This window comes from Varroa destructor, unplaced genomic scaffold (assembly GCF_002443255.2).
Source record: "Varroa destructor unplaced genomic scaffold, Vdes_3.0 BEIS01000004.1, whole genome shotgun sequence".
Taxonomy (NCBI): domain Eukaryota; kingdom Metazoa; phylum Arthropoda; class Arachnida; order Mesostigmata; family Varroidae; genus Varroa; species Varroa destructor.
In genome coordinates, this window is record NW_019211457.1 from 20,793,531 (window position 1) to 20,813,076 (window position 19,546).

General features: G+C 35.9%; 1 protein-coding gene and 1 long non-coding RNA gene across 3 annotated transcripts; one reads left to right on the plus strand and one right to left on the minus strand.

Moving 5' to 3' along the window:
* Window positions 1-8,432: 8,432 nt before the first annotated feature.
* LOC111248785 (very long chain fatty acid elongase 1-like) lies at window positions 8,433-17,698 on the minus strand. Of its 2 annotated transcripts, none has more exons than XM_086988556.1 (8): window positions 17,559-17,698; window positions 13,826-13,948; window positions 13,053-13,168; window positions 12,297-12,402; window positions 11,869-11,949; window positions 11,131-11,326; window positions 10,458-10,543; window positions 8,433-9,168 (listed from the first exon to the last, which is right to left on the minus strand). In XM_086988556.1, exons 1-8 carry the CDS (start codon window positions 17,577-17,579, stop codon window positions 9,064-9,066), a joined length of 834 nt encoding a protein of 277 aa, XP_086844682.1. In that variant the 5' UTR covers window positions 17,580-17,698; the 3' UTR covers window positions 8,433-9,063. The 2 variants fall into 2 exon arrangements, with proteins under 2 accessions (XP_086844682.1, XP_022657448.2); XM_022801713.2 differs by having other exon boundaries at window positions 12,237-12,402.
* Window positions 11,322-18,683, plus strand: LOC147755954 (uncharacterized). The gene is made up of 2 exons (XR_015327410.1): window positions 11,322-11,655; window positions 11,889-18,683. It is a non-coding gene; the product is annotated as an uncharacterized LOC147755954 (long non-coding RNA).
* Window positions 18,684-19,546: the final 863 nt, after the last annotated feature.

Sequence of the window (19,546 nt, forward strand, 5' to 3'; positions counted from 1 at the left end):
TCACCCGTTCGCCATAAGGATTGATTCATGTCTCAGCAATAGCAACAAAGGGCGAACAGTAAACAACCACAGAGTCGTGTAGCGCTATCCTGTTCGCTTTAGTCGTTCACCAGTCGGGCAGTCAATTTCTCGCTCAGGCATAATACGTTGACATGTAGAACACACATACTTCACAAACACACTGAACCCTTTCGTTTTTTTGTTGGCGTGTCGCTAACACTACCACGAGCACTTTGCTGGTGGCTGTCGACTCTCACGTTCGTCGTTGCTGCAGGCAACGAAAACAGCTGTACGACTGTAGCATGAGAGAGAATAGGAATGATAAAGAAAGCTAGTTGCTATTGTTTTTGGACAGTTATTATGCTAATGGGAAGTTGACCGCATGAGCTAACCCTATCTACGATGTTGCAATTTAACAATTGTATATACCTATAAAACCTGTAATTTGGCCGGTACAGCCGCGTGTTTAATGTAACTAAGCGAATCTATCAAAATCAATTGTAGTCATTAGGAGCAGCAGATATGTCTGGAAAACGCCAAACGTTTGATGTTATTAAACTCGCCATTACTTTTCTTATGATTATTCCAAATATCTTATACAAGGTTAGAATAAGCCATTTCTCTTGTAGAAACTAACTATTGTGAAACCTACCAAATGAGATGGTACACAATGCTCAGCAAGAGCACATAGCGGAGAAGCGCACCGCATCAACGACTGACAAAAGGTTAGGGTAAATTATTAACCATATTAATCATATTTCTTTGCGGGAACACAAAATATGTGCGAAAAATCCCGATCCAAAGGACAGTTCTCCCTAGCGTGCTCATTAATTCGGTCGTGCTGTGAATGAACTCGTTTTTCATTGATCTAGCTTCTTACAATTTTGACTACAACGATCATTTCGCTATAAAAAAAATAACTTACATTAGATAGCATTCTAATCGCACTACACTCGGAGTATAACAGTCTTGTAGTGAGAGTAAACACAGCGGAATTCTCTCTAAAACTATCTATGACTATTTTTAGTCACTTTTTTGTAATATATCCACGATTATAAGCTGTGAAGGCTGCTCTGCACTATTTTTAAAAGTGAACCGTACGCTAACCCACGATGTTCCAAGTAACAATAATTGAACATACGAGCAGCGCTAATTTCCCTCAGCAGCATATATAGACCGGTCCAGTTTTATTTGATATAACGAAGATGCTGCGGAAATCTTCTAACACAGGATGTAAGTTTCCATCCGTAATCGCAGTTACAAAAATGATGAAGGTTATAGAACTCAATGATTTAAAAGAATTCCACATCTTTTAAGCTGTTCGGTTGATAATTGCCGAAGGCACATGTCACGTGCAGTCTGCACTAATTCCTTGCCTTCCCAGATGTTAAGATTAAGTATTGTGTGCCAAAAATCTTTATTCAGGTTTTCCGTCTTCTTTAAGTACGCGTTTGCACTCAGAACTTAAATTCGAGTGGGATTAAAGTTAACGGATAACCATAGCTTTATGTAAACAAATCGTAACACCTAAAACTGATCCATATTCAGCAAACAATTCGATATGCACCTATGTAAGTAGTTAGAGGATCATCATTCTTTGATGGTGGCTTCATACTATGCACAAATTTTCAGATGTTTTTAAGAGCAATATCACTAGATTGTCTCGTATATTATCTCAATCCTCCAGGATACCATTTGATAAAGAATTGCCGTTCTCTGCCATAATATAGAACGGAGCCGCATCGTTTTTATTGTTGTCTCGTGGCGATATGACGCCAAGTATATTAGATTGACGCATAGAAGAATGTTATATATTACTAGAAAACTTTTGCTATTCTAAAAGCTTGTTCGCGTATTCTTCGGCTCAAACGTATACTCTATTTGGAGGCCCTAACGACGTGTCTCATGAAAGAATTCAATTTGCAACACTATATCCTTAGGTTAAGGATTCAATTGATTTATTTATTTGTTAAATTTGTTTTTCGAATATTTTGTAACCCGTTGTTCTTGTTTTATTCAGATTATAAAATTTGCTCAGATCTACACTTACTATTCGCTCTTCAGCAAGGTCAAAAAAAGCTGTCAAAACGACTTGGGATAGATATAACGTACCCCGCGAAAATTATAGGTGATACTCTTAATACGGCTTGCTTGGATCAAGAATGACAACGTACCCCGCGAAAATTATAGGTGATACTCTCAATACGGCTTGCTTAGATCAAGAATGACATGTTCAATTTAAAGAACGCACTTCACTCGACTGTTCCGAGTTCCAGAACGATCGTCTTCAGCCATTGTTAAAAGAGGGAGGCTGTGGAATGGTCATATTGTTAATAGCTCTCAGCTACAGATTCATCAGTGTTTCTTGATCAAATACCATGGGTGGTCATCGCAGCATTGATTCCGGCGTAAATTCGTTTTTTAAAGTCACTCGCCGTACATATTATTGGAGTTCAAACTCATAGCAAACTTTTGTCACTCGAAAATTAGCTCTTCAACGATATACGCATTAGTGATTTGTTTAATGTTTAGGTTAGGGTCCGAATGAGAGCTTCGTTCGCTCTTTTGTACTGCTGAGAAAGCTTTTGTGTTTAGTAACGAGGAACTCTTTTGGCCTTCTTTTTATTTGTTGCATTCTTATTCTTACTGGTTTTTCTAAATCGCCAGTCGGTGGCAGTTTTCGAAGCATAGTATTTGAGAAAAATATATATTTCTACTAGAATTGATTGGAGTAACGAATCTAGATATTTCCGTTATTATAAATAACATTCTCTTACAGTTAGAGCTCAATTAGGTAATCCTTAGTCTGTGAAGTCCCATACGCATTGACGGTTATAACCAAAGACTTTTTTGTAAGTGTTGCTTCTGTAGCCTCTTCCTTTTCTTTTGAAATTTAAGATCGTACTCTAAGAATTTAATAATTTAAGAATTGGACAGACAAATTCTTCTGCTTGTAGAATTTGGGGTGTTTCGTTGAACGATAAAATATAAATTCCAGGCCTTGATGATCTTTCGATTGTCGCAGTTTTTTACAGATTTCAACATCGACTAATTTTTATTTGGGAGTAGCACGGAGCGATTCCCAATCGCTATAGCGAAACCTTAAATATATTTATGTGTAAATTATGACTCGTTGTCGCCAAATAGCGCCGCAGAGTTGCCAAAAAAATTTCGTAACGATCGTATTGTTGTAATCGTAGTCATTTTTATGGGGCATACTTCGAGACACTCAAAAATCACTCTTGGATGGGCAAAATCAATATGTGTTCGGTAATATATGGCTATAGGCCAATTTACAGTTGGCATCTTCGCTGAAATTTTTGCTTGGTTTGTACAATGAGCACAATGTCGAAAATATCTAAATAATCTAGTCACGAAGTTTCGACCTCGTTATTCGTTTGCGTCCGCTACTACTATATGGGTGTGAGATACGTGGTTCTTTCCAGTAATTTTTATTGCAGATATTTTGGTGTTATGATGCGTTTACTCAACATCACGCATCTTTTTTGGACAGATAAGACATCAATATCGATAATAGTGTTTGATCATGCCTTCTTAAGCTATTATTATTAGTATTAGCCTTTCCATTAATAACTGAAAAAATTCATGTAATATTCGGTTCCATGCTGTACACATCCTGATGTTTCCGGTAGGCAATAAGCTCACCCACCTTTGATCTATTCGTAGTAGAGATCGGGCTCTTTCGCACCAAATATAATTATGATTAGCTTATAGTGCGCTAGTGAAATTGCTTTTCTTTCATATTTTCGTATATACTTTCAGAATCGTTGACACCTAAGCTCAATTCCCAACGCTTATTTTTCTATTTGAGCGTACCTATGTTCGACTTGATTGCTTGGCGGGTGTAGCGCATTGAAGTTCCTGAATATGAAGTTCCTGAATATGAAGTTCAAATTTTTTCATATTGCCTGGCATCAGCGGCCACAATTACAACAAACGAGGAGACAGGTAAGTATTATTGGAATATCTTTTCTATATGATTGATTGCGTCTTGACATTTCTCGGGCCATGAAAACAACTCCTCTTTGAAGGAATTTATTTAATGGACTTTTTTGGATGGGCCAACGTTTTAGATTTTCTTTGCGAACTCCGGGTACTCTGCAGTCATTTTAAATGACACTTAACACTTTCACGTGGGTCTGGCTGAACTCCATCGGCAGTAATAATAAAACAAATGTAATTAACGCCTGAAGAAATTTACATCTCAAATTCACGCTTCATCTGATTTTTAAAGCTTGACTTGATCATTTTTGTTTTTGGTAGTAAAACCAGTAACAGTAATTATGATATCTAGATAAGCTGATACTGGAGCTACACTCGAAATACGTTTACATTATTATTAGAACTAGTAAGGCAATTTTGATTCCAAACAAACGTCGATTATATCGACATATCTTTGTGTATTGTTAGCAACAAGCTCTGTCCATATTGTTAGCAATAAGCTCTGACAACGTTTATGGTTGGGAAGCTTTTTCTTATTTTATTTATCAAATTAGTATATTTCTCGTGTTAGTAACAACTGATAACGATAAGCTTCGAAAAATTCGTACTGATCTATTGAGAAATCTGCGTGCGGCCTCTCTTTTTAGCATTCTCATCACTGAAACAGCGTTTTCACCACATGGATCACACTATATGCGATTTTGAACGATACGATAAAATGACCGCTCAGTCTTAAATTATTTTAATTTGTCAGATACTTTACTCAATGTGTAGTCAATATTTGTTTTTGTTCATTTCTTTTAATCTTTTCGAGAGTCAGTTCATTTTCATTTCATTATCGCAACTATTTTCCTGGATTCCCCACTATTCTTTGCCATAGCTTTTCTACTATCATCTTCAACAACGGGGTTGTTTGCAAGTTCACAGTTAGCCGGTAGTGAAACATTAATCAGTCAGGGTCCCTATATATTAACTACAAAATAAGCGTCCGCTACAAAAGGAGGGCACCCTAAGTTTTTAGAGATATTCTTATCAATCACAGTAACATAAAATTTGGTATATTTTGTATTCTATATGTGTATTCTGTATAAAAACGGTTTCATGGACTTCGGTATTCGTTTGACGTTTAGTATCTACACTAAACGCGATATCGGAATAAAAGCCTTTCAAAACTTCACATTCGAGATAAACTGACGTTTATAGGTGTTTGGTTCACTGTTGATTCTTTGTGAATATCTACTATTATACTTGTAGACCGGCTCCTAGCTATTGTGCATGCTCGTATCTAAAATGGTTGTCATTGGTGACTTTAAATAAACAATTTCCGACAATTTTCCGACAATTCTTACAAGTAGGACATTTACCGTACGTTTGGGCTTCTTTAGTCTGGCTTCAGGACGAATGTTCACTTCATGCAAACTTTAGAAACCTTTTTAAAGGTATTACTTATCTATGACGACAAACTTGACACTTCTCGTGTCATGAAAACAACTCCATGGAGTTGTTTTCATGACTTTTTTGGACGGGCCAACGTTTTAGACTTTTTCGCGAACCCAGAGTACCTCCATGTGTGCGCATAATGTTGCAAGTGTAGCGTCTGCCATTTCCAGCTGGACAGATATAAGGCTGCTTGGCTTCTAGTTTCGCTAAATTAAAGTTTACAAATAAAACATTGACACGCACTTCTTTCATCATGGATATTTCCGGCAACTGGTAAAGACGATTGAGATTACATTTGAATTCATCAAACGTAGGATTCGAAACGTTCTAACAACTTTCGGTGAAAAAAACAGCCTTGAGTGGTAGATAGATTGTGAACAAGCAGTGTCTTTAAATATGTCACGGTGTTGGTGAGACTCACCTAAATTAGAAGTCTGCGCAATATGTGGTAACTGTACCTGTCAAAATAATTCGTCGAGTTTCTGTACAACAAAGACTTATACCCTCTATACTTAAACATGTAAGACAAATTGTCTTCACATCGGGCATACCAATTTACGAATACATGTTTCTGCGTGAAGTCGTGTGGTAAATGTTGGTATCCAATTAGATAGTCCTTGTAGAAGGGAACCTTCTCCTGACATGTGTTGATCGCTTGTGTTGCTTATGCTATGACCGCAGCTTGATTATGTACTTGTGTAGTCAAAATCGCCTCCACGTTTTTACTAGAGCAGTCTTTTAAATCATAGCATGATCGATACTAATAAAAGTCTACTCTGTTTTTCACCTTCGCACCGATGATCTTACGTCCGGTACTTCAACCGTTAGACATTAGTTCAGATGACGAGATTCTTCCAGCATGAAATGAAGTGAGTCTACGTCCGAATTCGACCCTAGATGACCTGTACCTATATTTAATAGGCAAACATGTTCCTTACCACGCTGTCAATGACACAATATGCCTAGGGTCTAGATCGCCTTTATAGAGAAAGATCACTTCGTTGTTTAGTAGACAAAACATAAGCCTCAATTTTGACTCGATATCATATATATATATCTCAATTAGAAAAGGATAAATTGAGCAAAGCAACAAACTTTTGTTTTGGACGGTCTAGTCCTATTCGAATTGGTTTTTAAAAAAGATCTCACAAAAAGTTACCAATGGTTGCTTTAGGTTACTCTTTGTTGACTTGTTATTTTTGTTTTGAAATCTACACTGTCTTTGTAGTTAAATAAAAGGATTCTACAAAAAGCCAAGTTCAAAACGAAAAACTTTTGGCAATTTCTATTATTATGAGAACAATGGTTTATTGTTTTGAAAAAATGCTTCAACCACATGATCTATTATATCGTTCAAGCTCATGTATATAAGTACACACATAGAAAAAGGTGGACTATATGGTATATGGTTATATGGGAAACTCCGTTTTTCTAGCAGGAGAATGTTGATCTTAAATTTTGACAATAAACGTTTTCAAACTGATAGAGTTCTTTGACATGCAGCGCAATTTGCCTAATTGGATTTTTCCTTTGACCAAATTGCAGAAGGTAAGCCTATGTGTTTTTTTCGTATTTTGTCAAACTTCTGTTGAACAATAATGAGTGAAAATAGCCGCCTCGATTTTCTGCGACGATTTTGCCTATTCCTATGCTTGATTTTAGAAGTAAAGAGAAAGTAAATTACGTTTTGCAAAAACCATTACATTGAATGTTGTATATATAGGCCAGGGTGAAATGAGACTACATGGGCCATTGCATTTCGAGCTTACATGAAACAAGATTCCGTTTGTGCTAATTTTATATTGAAGTTAGAACTACGTAGTGTTAGACTAGAACTGAGCTTAACAGGAGTCCGCATATGTGAACTTAAACTAAGGCATTGTAGTTTCGCACTTGTTGTTGTCAACAACGTATCCCAACATCGTGCTTTTGAAATAAATTTTGACGACCTTAGCATAAAGGATTAGTCGGCAAAACAGTCCTGTTAATAGATATTGTATATAAGCATGATCAGATATTATAATTTATCATGGATAATTATATCAGAATCTTCTACGGCTACTATAGATATACTGGCTTTAGCCCAATTAAGTTGGTTTTGGGAAACAGTATGTACATTATTATGTTGAACAGAAAGCAAATTCGTAGATGTGCCAATACCTGGGCCATTAAAAATCGAAATGTACACGGGGCACCAGAACTTCATAAGGACATCCTAGGCAGATGCTACCCTTTACTCTGTCTAACTTAAAAGTAAATGACTATAAAGTGTCGACTTTTCGAGCCATAATTACAGTATATTCTAGGAAGAAAACCACATTCTTTTAAGTTTTGTTGAATGGCTGACTTCTACACACGGTATCATTAGTGGCCCGTGTGGCCCTTTTCTGACCACATGAGCCCACCTGTGGGATCGTAAGCCCATTTCGGCTATGTAATAGAAGTTTGCTTGACGAAAATCCTGCTATATTTTTTTGTCATGGCGCGGATGGTCTTCAACAATAGCGTTAGGAAAATTTTGGCTTATAAAGTTTGCAGTCTCCTATATTTTTGTAATCTAGTAACCGATGTCGTGAAATATATATATATATATGGGCTCAAAATGTCATGTACGCAATGTTACACACGCAGCGTCATATGCCTGAAATTATAGTAGCTGCCTGCTATGTATATTATGGTTTTACATGTCTAACGTAATCAGTGGAAGTTAGCATTACGAATTAATCACTTTACAGTTTTTATTATACTTACTAGAATCTGTTAAAGAATCCCGTATAATTTCGAAAACTGCTGCAACGCTACTAACAAAGTTTAGCTTACCCGATGAGAGCGTTCTGACAAATCGCAAATGACAGGTCTGAGAAACCTTCATCTGCAACAAAAAAAAAACTTACCCAGATGCTCCACCGATTTCAACGTGTATAGGACAATACGTTATTGCACAGGCCGAATGAAGTTGCGCACTGATTGGGACCCTTGAACAATCTCATTACATGAAGAAATGATGTTTTCATTATAAGTAGTCAAACTTCAGGGCGGCATAACATTATTTATTTTGCACCAGTTGCGTATCCTCCCAAACTGTTTGCGAGTTTAAGATCGTTTCCATTTCCATGATGCTCGTAGCTAGCGTTTTATTAAAACTCTAGTTTGTTCATGTTCAAAGTACTATTGCCCTTTTATACGGGAACTCAACACCAATTTTGTCTCTTAAAGGCAAGGCATTATATTCGGAAATATCCCAATTTGTGTATGAAATTTTATAGGGAAAGGAAGAAGGCTAATGGATCACCTATCAATATAATTTACGTTTTAGTCAAAAAAACTAATTGTGCTTTTTTATAGCTAATACAATGTATTATTATATATGCCACATCGATACTCATAAATCAATACCGCTAAGAAACATGAAAACAACCTTGTGGGTCCCGCCCAAATATGTGTATATATCTATGTACATTCTTGGTAAATTCTTTTTTGGTGTTTACACTATACATAACAACCGAACGTTAACTAAGTATATTAAAATTTGACCAAATATTTGGCAGCTTCATGTAACATCGTGAAAATGGCTCTGTACATCATTGAACTCTTTCCAATAATAAATTTGAAAATAATTTATCATTAGCTTATTTAAAGGATCATTGCACGGTGTCATCTCTAAGCCCTTTTTGAATATGCCCGATTTGGTTTTTCCTCGTCGTTGTTCGTAAGTAATGATTTAGTAGCAGATTTTAATGCTGGCCCGTAGGTCTTGTCGATGCTCTGAAAAAATTGAACATATTCTCTTTTGAAGTTATCACGTAGACAGTATTAATCCAATTTAATCATAAGAAGAAACCATACAGTGTTTTCGGTGTGGCACGAAGTTACTCCGTGTAATTGACTTCAATACGGTTGTCAAATATACATGCTCTACCATACCGCTTTAATAATATACTTTTCCAATATTTTGTGTAGTATCTCGTACATGGAGTTGGTAATAAACGAGAGCGACGAAAATATAATCTATTTGACATGGCCTACAAGCCTTACTTTTAGTAATCACGGTTTTGTTATAACTCATTATTGATAACTACGCGTTTGTTATTATCCTGAACGGTCTGCAAAACCAATAAGGTAATCAAAAGGTAGTCATAATATGAAAATATAGCAACAACCACAACCATGTTTTTTTATGTTATGTTTTTCTATGTATAATCTTTATTCCATTAGTTTTGAAAGAAAATTCCTGCGCTTATTAAAGAAGAAATATTTTTCCTATTTCCTCTTGCCTATTTGCACATCCGATCTACTGTTTGCAAACACCTTTTTTTGCTCTATAAACAAACTACAACATTTCCTAGAGACTGAGACGCCAATAGAACAGCCGTTTACCTTGCATAGGGTAAGGCTATCGCTAAAGAGGCTACTCAAGAGCGTACCTCACATGGCTATAATGACTGACTTTTGCACAGAATTGTCATCGGGGACACGAAGTGGTGTCTATACTTCGACGCGAACTAGAAAGTGAGTGGTTTTGGGAGAAAGGCCAGGACCCAGGATCCGATTAGATCCCCTTACAGAAAAGGTTATGATTTACGGTTGGTGTGATTGCGAACGTTTGATTTACTGGGAATCGATTCCTATAAATCAGACAGTTAATAGCACGTTTGTTTGACCTCAAATCAACCCTAGTAATTAAGAAAACAGCTATATAAGAAAGATAAGCAATATTAGGTCGCGCTATCCCATGACAACGCGAGGCCGTTTACAACAAAGATCGTCGAGGCTGTCACCCTGAACTCTCAATGGGAAGTTTTATGACAGTCTCCATATACTCTGGACCTTACGGATTTTCACTTTTTCTGTTTATTGAGCAATTACTTTCATGGTCTTGGGTTGGACATGCATCAAGATTTAAAAACATAACGCAATACCTTATCCTCAAAGCAAAGAAAAATGTGTTGTTTTTTATTCGGTAATAAAGCAGGAAAAGTTTCATATCTAATATTAGTTTGGGGTATAATCCTTTTATGTTTCATTGTAAGTACTCTACTGTGGATATGACTTACCTGGCGTGAAATATACGATTTGACGTAAAAATTGATGAATAGGACAAGGCCAAATGTTCCTTGCGCAAACGCCCATAACAGAAGACCTAAAAAGTATGTATCAACTTTAATTCAGTTCAAGCATTTTTTAACATAGCTCAATAAAGCGACTCAGGATATTAGAAGACTCTGATGTACTCTGTAGACTCGTCCACATCAATGTGATTATTAATATATATATATATATATATATACATATATATGTTTATAGCTTATTAAGCACGTCATATGCCACGAAAATTAAAAGCAATACTTGTAAATCAATATGTATACCAAGGCTGATATGACCGCTGGTTAGTTGATTCTCTTTAAAAACCACTTTATTATATTTTTTTGTTTACAAGCTAAAGATATTACTAAAACACTTATGGTGTTTGTAATATCATAGAGCGGAGTTAAACTTTACGGAAAAACGTTACGCATACATATCTTATTATTATCATCTTAAGGGACTCCAGTAAAAGACTATCTTTTTTCTTGGAACAACATCTTCTTACTGAAGTCCCTTCAGATGATAATAATAAGATATGTATGCGTAGCGTTTTTTTTTCGTAAAGGTCAACTCGTCTCTGCGATATTACAAATACCTATGTATAATCAAAACAAAAATACTAATGTTATATTCTATACTGACCTCTGGGGTATCCGCAGTCATAGAAGACAGGAATCATTATGTGAATTAAAAGGCAAACAAACTGCGTGATTTGAATTCGCGTGATGTAACGCTTCCACCAGAGATGACGACGCACAATGGGTCCACACGCAGCCAAAAAGTAATAAGTATACATAAGAACGTGGATCGCTGAGTTTACCATAATACCAAGTACGACCTATCATATCATGAAAACAAATAGAAAAAGATGAATTTTATTAATTATCAATTTGAACCTCCATGAGTAAATATATGATGTAGGTAATAATAGACGTAAATCGCCTTCGTGGGTAAATATTTTATTTAATTCCATCATGATTTTTCCATTTCTTTCATGACTGTTTACTTTTTGAATGGCCTATACTTTTCTTTTTATTGCAGCACCATGGAGATTCCAAACCACAAAGCTTAGTTTAGGCTGATGAATTTCCATTTCATATGATATACTTTAAGAAGCCAGAATCGAAAAACGCCGTACAGCGCATATACAAAAAGCAAATCAATGTTGTATGTACCAATGTGTGGCCTTATATATTGCATATTATATAAGCTACGCATTAAAATGACTATTTCACAGAAATTATGTAATGTCTATTATATGGCATATGAAATGTTTTTTAATTGCAAGTTTGTACGCATACTTTTCTATTTATTGACGCATTTTAAACAACTTTACATCTACTCTGTGTGTTTCTATTATATCAACGCACTGGTACATACCTGACCGTCACATCCTACAGAGACGAAAAGCCATCCAGACCAAGCCACAAGCGCGTGGTGAGTGTAATGGAGTGTGGTTATCTGAAGTTAAATAAACAAATTATAATCATGAACACAGCTACTGGTAAAATATATAAATATTGAATGACAATTTATTTATACAAAGGACAAATTGAGTCATTAAAAAAAGTTTTGCAAAACAATGAGGATTTTAGTTATTTACTTATATGATTTAGCGAATGACGTATGCAACAAAAAATACTCAGTCCTGATATTATCACTACAATCGCAAAAGGGCTCCGTTATTTGTAAATCTGTCGGAAAAGAACCGTAAATCTGATAATGAGTCATTTTCTGACTACACTTACTTGACTGAATTTCTTTCGCAGTACGAAAAAGACTGTATCTAAGAAATCAATTACACGTACGATGCAGTAGAAATAGCCAAGGTTAACCAGCATTATAGAATTAGCGTCACGGGAGTGATCCATCTTTTGGCAAAACCAAGAGTAGCCTCCTCCGAAATAGCTGTACCTGCAGACCATGTGGTCCAGAATTGACAAATTAGCACACGTATATTTACAATTGTTAACTATCTTTTTATACTCTAAATTATCGCTTAAATTTTATTTTATAGATTTGGCTGCCCTTTGATGAAAAAGAAACCTGAGCTTTTCCTTTGCTGCCAGTCAATTTATATTTATGGAGAAATGTGTAAATATGGGTATGATAAATAATCTAAATAGCAGTTAATTTAGTTCTACTAAACAGCTGCATCATCGAACACACTTTGATCTTCTGATGGTAATTCCGTTTATTGATTAGCGTGTCTACTGAAGGGTTTTTCATGTAAACAGCATGCATTTAGGGGACGCATTCAAATACCCGTATGTGGTAGTTTGCTAATTGGATAAATTTTGGCCATATCGCTAGCATCAGCTGTTGACTACGGGTGAAACAGGGTGAACTGCATGGACAGATTAAAAATCTGCTTTACGCTGCTTCAAATATTTTCTTCGCAAACTTTGGTTTACTTCATTGAATTCCAAAATATCTTATTAGGGTAGCAGTATAAGGCACACTTGACTACTGCTTGAATCGATTAATCTAGTAATAATATCCTATATTTTTAGTCTTACTCAACACGTTTTTGGTTCTGATGATGGCGGTTTCGATCAGCTTACCTGCCGAACTGAACCGTAAAGAAAAAGTTCACAAATATGTTTACAAAGTTATAGACCTTAATGAGTCCTGTAATTTGAAACGGCTCTCGCGACGCCATCCATCGAGGGCCTGCTACCTACAAACAAAGGAATGTTTACCGTTTAGATACGTTAGTAAGACTCAATAGTGTATATATAATACTAATAACACAAAACTACTACAGTTTTCTATCTGTTGTGTAGGGCAAAAGTGTTTTGTGGTGCAACTTTTTCAACACGTTGCAATTATTCTATCGCTGATGAATAAAGAATATTGTGCAAAACTTCCTTTTACTGGACAGAACTAGTATCTTTAAAGTCGTGCCGCTCTATATTGCAAACACGATTGTAATATTACCGGGCATTGGAATCGAAAGATTGTTTACTTCTCGAATTCCAGCAATATACTGATCGTGTAGAAGAAAGACATGTTGCAACTCTTCACAACCAAGGCAATACTTTCTCGGCACAGTTGACCTTCGGAGAGCATCGAGTAAAATAACTGTGTATTTATTTGATATTTTTCAAAACGAGATATTTTAAAATAATCCTTTAAAGTTGAAAAACTAATCACCTATAAGAGTGCCAAATCTCCATGTGTATTCATAATCTACACTTTGGTCGAGCCAAATGACTTATTAACTGTATAGATACTCATTTTTGCTTCGAACAGCGTAATTCATTACTGAATAAAATGACAATTACGAATAATGATTTATTAAGTCATTTTCAATTATATTTATATGGTGGCGTACCTTTACAAAGTAGACGTAAGCGGCGACAATTCCTGTCATTAGCCAGAAGTTTCCCACAAAAGGATAGCCTTTAAGACGAGGATCCAAGGAAGGGAATACTGTCCATGGCCAATGAAGGTTGTCCTGTATCAAAAAGATGACGTAAAAAATTTTCGAAAAAAATCGATTAAGATAGCTTATATGTAAATTAGTATTTTGTCGTCGTTTGTATCATTCGTCTTTCAATCACACGTTGAGTTTACCGAAGCTAAATAACCAGTCATCAATCTGAATACACTTCTAGAAATAAGGCTGAGGAAAGCAGCTAGGGAGTCGGAAACGCCAGCGCGGTAAACTATCATGTTCATAGCAGTAAAGCAATGAAAAATTGGATTTAATTAAGAATGCGCGTCGCTTAGTATTTGTATTATGCTATGTAATATGCTAGATCGAATCATTTTTAAGCAATTAAGAGCAGTCTGTGTCGGTGGTCATTAAGGCCAAGTAAATAAAAAGTATCAAGAAATGTAATAGGAATCTACTCTTTCTATAAAATATAAACGTTTTATGTCTGTGATGCCGTTAAGCACCACTTCAAAGCGCTGTTCTTCAGCACGATTGAATAGATAGTACGCGCCCGACTTATAATCCAGATCACAAGCATGCTTTCATGTTTACTCTATAACCAAGCTCTTATTGGATAAAGGCAAAATCTGAATGATGTTAAACACCTAAAGCTATAAAGTGAGACTGCAATTGACAACCTTTGAAAAACGCAATAATTATTTACTAAATGGGTCAATAATTATTTGCTTGAAAGACATTACCAAACAAATAATAGGTTTACGCGCTTGTTCTAAGAGATTATTGTTTTAGCTATTAGCATTTATTTTGTTTGTTGTAGTCCATACTATGAAGTGCGATTGAACAAGTTGGCATGAAAGTGCCTGCAGACGAAGAGTGAACCCCACACATTTTTGTATGCTATCAATAAAACATGTTTAAAGAAATTTTTTCACAAACATCGCTGTTTAATTCTTTCAACTTTGTAATACTAGCGCAAAAATTACCACTTTTTTTTTATCGATATACCAACGTCTATGTAACTTGTATATATTTCCTGCCAAATATACTGTCAAAACAAGAGGAGATCCCACGTAAGCAAAACAGGTCATCATTAACGTACGTCGTGAATTAAACAAAAATTGAAATGGAAAACACTACTAGCCCAATGCTACCGAAAATATCGATCTTTCATAGTATTAATTGATTCATAGTAATAAATGACTGTTTGATCCCGTTGGTAGTCATGCTACCTTATGTTATGCTATCCTAACTTCTGTAGTAAACTTCTGTAAACTCTGCTTACATAATTCTAAAGTTATGCTAACTTTAGAATTATGTAAACCCATACTTCATCGCAACCGAAATTCTATTCTTAAGACATCAAATCTTACATTCTTCCATTGATGTTAAACTGAGGAAGCTAAATATTAATATAACATTTTTTACTTTTAACATATACTCTTAATTAAGGAGTCTAATAGATATTATGTACTCAGTTCAAAGCAAAGGTTCAACTTAGAGCATAGTCTCGTAAGAGATGAGGCAAGTCAACGGGCTCCGCTTAGGCTTCTCACATACCAAGACACCATACGATGCTAAAGTGTAGCGTTATCGTAGAGTACCAGGGAAGGAGAAAAAAATTACAGCACCATAATTATGCAACCTACTGTTCATCAAGGCTGCATCAGCGCAAAAATAAAGCCACATTTATAATTTCAATTGCTTAATCACACACATTTGTTCACTTGCAGACCTCTAGTATTATTAGTTTAGTCTGTGTCCTCATACAGACAATTTCAATATTCAATTGAAGTAACCAAGGCCCCTTTATCAGTGCTCTCTGACCTGCATCTATTAGATCATCTCGCTCAAAGTTGTACATCTTCGGACTTCGAAATACATTACGTTGATAAGCCATATTTGGGCGGCGTTCAATTTACAAAATTATAATCAGCAAATATATCTACTGTCCCGTTTCGTTACTAATGGACCTCATATAAACCAGTCCGGCACTGAGACGAACTTAGCTGAAAAGCGAACTTTCCAGGAAATTAATTACTAAATTTTAACTGAAGTCATTAAAGGGACACGATTAGCCAAGGCATCCGGCATAGCTTGTTAGTAATGGTATGAGAGCTCATTGAAATCTCTGGAAGTATATTCTAGGATGAGTGCCACAGTGTCAATAGGTTTTATTCCGTAATGCTTTGGATGAAAACCCATGTTATTAGGCTTTCTGAATCAATATGTATTTTTATACATTAAAAAAGCCAATATGCAGAAATCTATTTAATCAGAAAGGCAACACAATACACGTAAGAAAGATAAAGCAAATGGAAGAGCAATTTGTAAAGTGATAAATGAATAAAATGAGTAAAATTATGTAAAAAATGAGGGAGAATACATCTAAATCATACTTAAAAAAGTAGTTTAAAATGAAAAATGGTTCAAAAAGATGCAACTCTGAACTAATGAACAATTACTAGTACCATAACGTAAATCACATACAACTTAAGTAGTGTTTATGTTGTAATAGATACAGGATGCTCAGGAAAGTGGAATAGTGCTGAGTCAATATGCTTTACGTTTCCGGTGATAATTTTCTTTTCAGCTTTTAATTTCCTTTTCTAGTTCCGTTTTTGGTACAACTTATTTTTGAAGTCGACAATGATTGCGTTTCAACAATGAAACAGAAACAATTTCTGCGCTGTTGAGGCAAGCAAATATTAATACCCGGTCATGCACTTATACAATATTACTACAGCGCAACCCGCAAACTTTGCTTCGCGCTGTTGTTATTAAAGACATGCTATGCACGCCTATCACGCGCAAAAATATACAACTGTTCATCTGATGATGCATCCGCGAAGACGATGCCGGTTACTCTCTTGTGAACGCTAGCGTGGTTTCTAAGTATGGAAAATTAAAGTTGCTGTTGTCAGCTTACGACCACCAAAATTCACATTACGCTCTATGGTGACAAGCAAAAAGGGAAAAAGTATTTTACCGAGAAAGACTCCATCCTCCACACAAACAGACGGACAAACTTCTGCAGCACAAAAATCTCAATGTTAGATATAAGGTGAAAATACCCAAGGGAATAACCTTCGGAAATATTAAACTTCCGATAAACTGTTGCAACGATTGCGGCGACTTAAACCAAACTTTGACCTCGTGTAGGATAGTCTACTGCGGGTTTTTCTCTTTTTTGCATTTGTTTCAAAATATACATGACTAAGTCTATACATAATAAAAAAAAGAACTGAGTGGTAAGCTATCGTCAAATACGTTAGATTAGGTCGAGGTGGTTCTTGGGTATCTTGTTGTCTTTTGACGTTGCGTTGTATGTTTGCTGACGTTGCTATACATTAAATAGTGCCAAAACTATAGTCCGCAAAAAATACCAAGTATTTTCTTTGGGAGATAATTGAAAACTGATTTCATTATTGTGCTCGGGAAGTGCAATGAACATGAAATGAATACACAGTTTATTTTTTCCGTTGATTACAGTATAATTTAACAGTCCTGAGTGTATTTTGCCAGTGCTCTATGAATTTCGAATAGCTTGCAACATGTATGTGCCACTATTGCTTCGATTTAACTATTATTTTATCGTTTTAAAAAATTAAAAGCGAAATCATGCAGTAAATAAATAATAAAGGTAAAACTCATAAATCGTTACACTTACGTTTATAACAATATGCTCCATTACACAAAACCTACTGGAAAAGGAAGATAAAACTTTACACTTCGGATTATCCTAGCTGAGTTGAACACTAGCTGAGGAGCTGTACCCAAAGGCTGCTACTACAAATAAGTTACTAGAGTATAACAAAAATACAAGGAGACGCCAACGCCGACATTGGTTCGTGCCTATTATCAGTCAAAGCACGCACAAGTCCGCTTCACCTGGTGAAGCAGAGCGAAGGCCGATTGACGCACGAGCTGCTCGCTATAGCCGCGCGCACGTCCCCCGCAGCACGCCCGACAGTCGGATGGATGGGGAAGCTAATGCACTGGCGTTTACTAATATCGGTACTACTGACATCTGATTGAAGAACCTTCACCATAGTGGTGAGTGGTGTTTGAAAGTCCTACGTAAGACTGCGTCAATACGAAAAGGCATATTTGTGTGTCGACTATTATGAAGAAAGAAAATCCAAAGAAAGAAAGAGTGAAACTTTCTTCGAACTAGCCTTTGATATCGCTAATGGTCGCCTATGGCGTCGAAATAACCAACAGGATGTTGACCTTTTCGATCACTAACCACAGGCAAACGCGTTCGAAAGTAGCTGCCGAGGCAGTGGCAGCAGGGACTACGCAAGTTGCGGTCAAGAAGCTAAAATTAGCTGATGGTGAATTGCCACGGCTGAAACATTGACGAAGAGCAAAATGAAGGCCAAGGCCAGCCAGTGGAAAGGGAACGTTGCTGAAGATAATAAGCTATATTTGAGCACTTTTAACATCGGTCTGAAATGCCCAGAGAACAAGAAGCCATTTTATTTCATATAGTCTATTTAGTGAGTGTTACAATTTATATAATAATACGTTTTTTTCGATATATAAACAATTAAGTTGACAAAATTTGAATATCATAATCAGTTATTAAGAGCTAAATAACGTAAGAGTTGGTGATCATAACAGTATCTATAATACGGTATCTATAATGTTGGCAAGTTCGTCGAATTGTTTTTCTATTACTGCTAAATGAAGATGTTAAAGCCAACAAATGCAAAAACATATTGCTACTCTGATATGTCTCGTTTGATGTTATGTTTAGGAAGCGAAGGCAAAAATAAACTTATAAAAAATATTCGCTTTCTTTAATGGACTTATGTTCATCTTTCTCCATGAGCTACTTGAAAACCTTATAGAAATAAGGTTTTCGCTGATACCATTGTGGAGAACTTCATTTGAAGTGATAATAATTAATAAACCAAAACGTAGGAAACGGAAAAAAAACTAAGAATTACATTGTGTTAAAATTAAATATTTGTCGTCATATCACTTGAGAAGCTAAGATGAGAACTGAATCGTGCGGTCGAGGCATTAGTGTTCACAACGGTATTATCTATGTTTTTATCTAATTTCTAGAATACACCTTTCATTTGGGCAACATGCGTCGTTATTGATATTTGCCTAACAACGACGCCTACGGATGTAATTCAGAGGCACGGAAGTCAACGATCCATGTTACTGTAACTCAAATTACATTTACGACTGAATAGATCGTAATCGAACGTATTATTTAGCTTGTATCTGACATCGATCATCAGTATTATTTCGCCCCTTACGATCTGTTTTTACAGTTAAACGTTTGATAAACATACGACAGCTAAGCGATGAAGATCACCTACCTGACCTTGGAACTCCACGCTAACGAGTACTTCCACCAATTACGATTATGAAATCTTGACACACAGGTCTTGCGTAACACCCAGAACAAGCATTGGTTGTTCACAAGCTTCATACAGAAGCAGTTTCGTTTTTAGCATGCAGCGAAAAAAAAAAATTGTATATCAGTTACACTATTCGGCAGAATGTTGACTTGTTTAACAAGGATCGCTTTATCCTATCTAGTGCCTAACGCGACTGTAATTTTCACATACTTAACCTTCCCTTATTTTTTAGACGATTTCTCAGGTAATACCCCCGGGAGAAGAATTGAGTGAGATT

Excerpts from the sequence above, each read along its gene's own strand:
- LOC111248785 (XM_022801713.2), bottom strand. The coding sequence starts at position 17,579 with ATGGAGCATATTGTTATAAAC. Across the intron at positions 11,950-12,236 it reads TGCGAAAGAAATTCAGTCAA|ATAACCACACTCCATTACAC; the intron begins GTAAGTGTAGTC and ends ATTTAACTTCAG. Across the intron at positions 10,544-11,130 it reads TGACTGCGGATACCCCAGAG|GTCTTCTGTTATGGGCGTTT; the intron begins GTCAGTATAGAA and ends CATACTTTTTAG.